This window comes from Ranitomeya imitator, chromosome 2 (genome assembly GCF_032444005.1).
Source record: "Ranitomeya imitator isolate aRanImi1 chromosome 2, aRanImi1.pri, whole genome shotgun sequence".
Taxonomy (NCBI): Eukaryota; Metazoa; Chordata; class Amphibia; order Anura; family Dendrobatidae; genus Ranitomeya; species Ranitomeya imitator.
In genome coordinates this window covers 253254462-253260546 of record NC_091283.1, presented here as the reverse complement: position 1 = coordinate 253260546, position 6085 = coordinate 253254462, and the positions used below count along the sequence as shown (strand labels likewise).

General features: G+C 43.7%; 1 protein-coding gene across 2 annotated transcripts; it reads right to left on the bottom strand.

Moving 5' to 3' along the window:
- Positions 1–1182: 1182 nt before the first annotated feature.
- LOC138662947 (oocyte zinc finger protein XlCOF6-like) lies at positions 1183–5782 on the bottom strand. 2 transcript variants are annotated; one of them, XM_069748960.1, is made up of 2 exons: positions 5510–5782; positions 1183–4251 (listed from the first exon to the last, which is right to left on the bottom strand). In XM_069748960.1, exons 1-2 carry the CDS (start codon positions 5586–5588, stop codon positions 2810–2812), a joined length of 1521 nt encoding a protein of 506 aa, XP_069605061.1. In that variant the 5' UTR covers positions 5589–5782; the 3' UTR covers positions 1183–2809. The 2 variants fall into 2 exon arrangements, 1 of the variants encoding a protein (XP_069605061.1); XR_011318099.1 differs by having other exon boundaries at positions 4150–4681; positions 5510–5579.
- Positions 5783–6085: the final 303 nt, after the last annotated feature.

The following is a 6085-nucleotide window of genomic DNA, read 5'->3' as shown; positions in this document are numbered from 1 at the left end:
TACATTATAAACTTCTGTGAAGCACTTGGTGGGTCAAAGTGCTCACCACACCTCTAGATAAGTTCCTTAGGGGGTTTACTTTCCAAAATGGTGTCACTTGTGGGGGATTTCAATGTTTAGACACATCAGTGGCTCTCCAAACGCAACATGGCTTCCCATCTCAATTCCAGTCAATTTTGCATTGAAAAGTCAAATGGTGCTCCTTCCCTTCCGAGCTCTGCCATGCGCCCAAACAGTGGTTTACCTGAACATATGGGGGATCAGCGTACTCAGGACAAATTGCACAACAACTGTTGGGGTCGAATTTCTTCTGTTACCCTTAGGAAATAAAAAATTGGAGGAGAAAAGATCATTTTTGTGAAAAAATATGATTTTTTATTTTTACGGCTCTGCATTATAAACTTCTGTGAAGCACTTGATGGGTCAAAGTGCTCACCACACATCTAGATAAGTTCCTTAGGGGGTCTACTTTCCAAAATGGTGTCACTTGTGGGGGTTTCATTGTTTAGACACATCAGGGGCTCCAAAACGAGGCTGAAAGGATTAACCCCCGCATGACCAGTCCAGAGAGATGATAGTAGAAAACAAACCCCGAACTGGATCATGAGAGTATGGACCAGGACTTGCATTTTATTCTCCAGCTCTGTGGTGCTACTTACTATTTATCTTATTAAGCTAATATACTGGCACACTTTAGCTTATTTACACTCTATATAGGTCTTTGTGCTTAATGCACATTTGGAGGTTGAATTGTGACTTCTATGCACTTAATATACTTTAGGAGGTTTTATTATGATTAATGTGATGTGTTGTGTACTGTTGTGTGTTGTGTACTGTTGCATTGCTTCAGCCGGTCAAATAATATATATATTTTTAATAACTCTGTCAATTACCGTATATACTCGAGTATAAGCCGAGATTTTCAGCCCAAATTTTTGGGCTGAAAGTGCCCCTCTCGGCTTATACTCGAGTCACGGTAGCGGTGGGGTCGGCGGGTGAGGGGGTGAGGGCGCTGAGGTATACTTACCTAGTCCCAGCGATCCTCGTGCTGTCCCTGCCTTCCTCCCCGTCTTCTGTGCTGCAGCTTTTTCCCCTCTTCAGCGATCACGTGGGACCGCTCATTACAGAAATGAATAGGCGGCTCCACCTCCCATAGGGGCGGAGCCGCCTATTCATGTCTCTAATCAGCGGTGCCGGTGACCGCTGACAGGAAGAGGCTGCAGCACAGAAGACGGGGAGGAAGGCAGGGACAGCGCGAGGACCGCCAGGACTAGGTGAGTATTTAATATTCACCTGTCCGCGTTACAGCCGCCGGGCGTCGCTCCATCTTCCCGGCGTCTGCGCTCTGACTGTTCAGGTCAGAGGGCGCGATGACGCATATAGTGTGCGCGGCGCCCTCTGCCTGATCAGTCAGAGCGGGGAGACGCCGAACGAGACGCTGGGAGCTGCAAGCAAGAGAGGTGAGTATGTGTTTTTTTTTTTTTTATTGCAGCAGCAGCGGCTATGGCACAGATTTATGTGCAGCATCTATGGGGCACAATGAACGCTGCAGAGCACTATATGGGGCATCTGTGCAGCATCTATGGGGCACAATGAACGCTGCAAAGCACTGTATGGGGCATCTGTGCAGCATCTATGGGGCACAATGAACGCTGCAGAGCACTATATGGGGCATCTGTGCAGCATCTATGGGGCACAATGAACGCTGCAGAGCACTGTATGGGGCATCTGTGCAGCATCTATGGGGCACAATGAACGCTGCAGAGCACTATATGGGGCATCTGTGCAGCATCTATGGGGCACAATGAACGCTGCAGAGCACTGTATGGGGCATCTGTGCAGCATTTATGGGGCACAATGATCGCTGCAGAGCACTTTATGGGGCATCTGTGCAGCATCTATGGGGCACAATGAACGCTGCAGAGCACTGTATGGGGCATCTGTGCAGCATCTATGGGGCACAATGAACGCTGCAGAGCACTATATGGGGCATCTGTGCAGCATCTATGGGGCACAATGAACGCTGCAGAGCACTGTATGGGGCATCTGTGCAGCATTTATGGGGCACAATGATCGCTGCAGAGCACTTTATGGGGCATCTGTGCAGCATCTATGGGGCACAATGAACGGTGCAGAGCACTGTATGGGGCATCTGTGCAGCATGTATGGGGCACAATGAACACTGCAGAGCACTATATGGGGCATCTGTGCAGCATCTATGGGGCAAAATGAACGGTGCAGAGCACTGTATGGGGCATCTGTGCAGCATCTATGGGGCACAATGAACGGTGCAGAGCACTGTATGGGGCATCTGTGCAGCATCTATGGGGCAATATGAACGGTGCAGAGCACTGTATGGGGCACAGATATTGGGCAAAAATGAACGGTGCAGAGCATATATGGGGCACAGATATGGGGCAATATGAACGGTGCAGAGCACTATATGGCACAGCTATGGGGAAATAATGATCTATTTTTATTTTTGAAATTCACCGGTAAATGCTGCATTTCCACCCTAGGCTTATACTCGAGTCAATAAGTTTTCCCAGTTTTTTGTGGCAAAATTAGGGGGGTCGGCTTATACTCGGGTTGGCTTATACTCGAGTATATACGGTAATAAACTTTTGGATTTTATCTTTACCTATGGCCTTGTTTGCACAATTTCTTTGTATATAATCAACATTTGAATTTTTTGTGCTTGACTGTTGTCCTTTATTATTCCGTTTGGATATACCTGAGGTTATCTTTCAGCACCCAATCTAGGTTTAATGTTTATTAATTTTTGATTTCCTTTAAAACATTTCCCACATTATGAACATGAAAAAGACTTCACTCCTGTGTGGGTTCTCTGGTGGTTATCAAGATGCGCTTTCCGGTTAAAACATTTTCCACATTGTGAACAGGAAAAAGGCTTCTTTCTGGTGTGGGTTCTCTGGTGCTTATTCAAATCTGATTTCTGGTTAAAACATTTCCCACATTTTGAGCATGAAAAAGGCTTCTTTCCTTTGTGGGTTCTCTGGTGGTTATCAACATGTTCTTTCCTGTTAAAACATTTTCCACATAGTAAACAGGAAAAAGGCTTCTCTCCTGTGTGGGTTCTGTGGTGGTTGTCAAGATGAGCTTTCCGGTTAAAACATTTTCCACATTGTAAACAGGAAAATGGCTTCTCCCCTGTGTGAATTTTATGATGCCTAACAAGATATGATTTCTGGTTAAACCTTTTTCCACATTCTGAACATGAAAAAGGTTTCTTCCCTGTATGGGTTTTCTGGTGGTTAACCAAAGTTGATTTCTGGTTAAAACATTTTCCACATTCTGAACAGGAAAAAGGCTTCTCCCCTGTGTGGATTCTATGGTGGTTATCAAGATGTTCTTTACAGTTAAAACATTTCCCACATTCTGAACATGAAAAAAGTTTTTCACCTGTGTGGATTTTCTGGTGCCTTACAAAATATGACTTCTGCTTAAAACATTTCCCACATTCTATACATAAAAATGGTTTCTCCCCTGTGTGAATTCTCTGGTGCATAATCAAATCTGATTTCTGGTTAAAACATTTCTCACATTCTGGACATGAAAGAGGCTTCTCTTCTTTGTGATATCTCTGGTGGCTATCAAGATGCGCTTTCCGGTTAAAACATTTTCCACATTGGGAACATGAATAAGGCTTCTCTCCTTTGTGAGATCTCTGGTGGCTATCAAGATGCGCTTTCCGGTTAAAATATTTTCCACATTGTGAACAGGAAAAAGGCTTATCCCCTGTGTGAGTTCTTTGGTGTATAACAAGATTCAATTTCTGGATATAACATTTCCCACATTCTGAACAGGAAAATTGCTTCTCCCCTGTGTGTATTCTCTGGTGCATAAGAAAAACAGATTTCTGGTTAAAACATCTCCCACACTTGGAACAAGAAAATCTATTTGCCGCTGTGGGAATTTTGTGATGTTTAAGAAAAGACTTTTCAATGGGAATACTAGTTCCATATTCTGAATGCGAAAATGGCTTCTTTGCTTTAGGAGCAGTTCGTTTTTTAATGCTTATTTTATGACTTGTATTTTCCTTAGTGGTCGGTAATGAATCGGAAGACGGGACCAGTATCAAAGAATCAGATGACAGATCTTTACTGTGAAGGGATGATGGTTTATCTGGAGTAATGGTATTCACTTCAATTGTATTCTGTGTAATCTCAAGATCATCTGATATAACAATACAAGACGTCAGCTGTCCCTCTGATCTCCTGGTACAGTCATCTGCTAAGTATAAAACCAATTATTGTTTTGAATAAAATATCCTTGAATTTTATATTTAAACTGTCAGTAAAAATGGCAAGTTATGTAAAAAAAAATTGAAAATTTGAATTATTCACCAAGACAATGACAATTCATTGTCTAATAGAAAATCTCATAACATAGACAAGTGAAGCTTGGTGCTCAACTGATTGTTTATTCTGCCTCCCAAATACGGAATTAAAAGCCACTAAACAATGTTATATAGTCAAAAATGATACCAATAAAAACTAATGAGGTTTACACATTATTAATGGCTAAAAGTCTCTTGAAAAGCAAAATGGCTTCCACAAACCAATCCAGCAAAATCCGCTCTCCCGAAGTCAAATCTCCCCTTGCTTCTGAGGCTCGCAGTGTGCCCAAACCACATTACGCATCCATGTATTTGGCATTACTATAATGAGAAGAACCCACTTAACCTATAGTGTTTATTTGTCTCCTGGAGCACAACCTGGGCACTATGTGTTGGGTAATAAAATAGTATATTTGCAGTTTTCACTTTCCAACATCCACTCCTTGCTAATTTGCAGAAAGTGCCAGTGGAATCAAAATAGTCACTACTCCTATAGATTAATTCACTGAGGGTTGCTCCTGTGATGTCTACTTTTGTCACTGGAGCTGCCTTATTCATTCTGCAGGTTGCACTGGTGATGGAAGAGACATCAGAACCAGAAGACTCTGTCCAGCCACTAGGATTAGGGTCGCTAGGATCAGTAGTACCATCCAGTCTGGCAGTATGGGTGTGTGTTCTGTCCAGCTACAATAAATCTGCTCCCTGCTTCAGCCAATTGGAGAGCTCCCCCCTACTAACGCTTGAAGGATATTGCCAGATACAGCCCTGTTCTCCTCTGATTCCATCCTCTTTACTCTAACTGGGTCGCTGTGACCAGTGGGGTACCGCAGGGGTCGGTGTTGGGACCTATTCTCTTCAGCATATTAAAGATCTGGTAGAAGGTTTACACAGTGAAATATTGATATTTGCATATGATACCGAACTATGTAAAGCAGTTAATACAAGAGAAGATAGTATTCTGCTACAGATGGATCTGGATAAGTTGGAAACTTGGGCCAAGAGGTGGCAGATGAGGTTTAACAATGATAAATGTAAGGTTATACACATGGGAAGAAGGAATCAATATCACCATTACACACTGAACGGGAAACCACTGGGTAATTCTGACATGGAGAAGGACTTGGGGATCCTAGTTAATGATAAACTTACCTGGAGCAGCCAGTGCCAGGCAGCAGCTGCCAAGGCAAACAGTATCATGGGGTGCATTAAAAGACGTCTGGATACACATGATGAGAGCATTATACTGCCTCTGTACAAATCCTTGGTTAGACCGCACATGGAGTACTCTGTACAGTTTTGGGCACTGTTGCTCAGAAGGATATAATGGAACTACAGAGAGTACAAATGAGGGCAAGAAAATTAATAAAGGGGATGGCGGAACTACAACACCCAGAGAGATTAGCAAAATTAGAGTTATTTATTCTAGAAGCTGCACCAGTCCCGGGAGTTTCGCAGCTTCTGCAGCATGGCGCCGGCATCCTCCAAATTTTCAGCGCTCCTGCTCCTGCGAGCATATCGCTCCCTTCAGCGCTTGTCGCTCCCATCCACAGATTCTCAGGCGCCCTCCTTCTCCCGGAACCCATCTGATGCTGGCACCTATTTGGGCCTTTTCAGATTCTCTGCGTCTTCCAGTCTATAGCATCTCCTGTACAAAGCTCACGACTCACGGAACACCAGGCCGGATCCGTTCTAGACCGCCACTGTTCTTGTCTGCTATATATCAAG

Excerpts from the sequence above, each read along its gene's own strand:
- LOC138662947 (XM_069748960.1), bottom strand. The coding sequence starts at position 5,588 with ATGTGTATCCAGACGTCTTTTAATGCACCCCATGATACTGTTTGCCTT. Across the intron at positions 4,252-5,509 it reads CCTGGCACTGGCTGCTCCAG|ATGACTGTACCAGGAGATCA; the intron begins GTAAGTTTATCA and ends TATACTTAGCAG.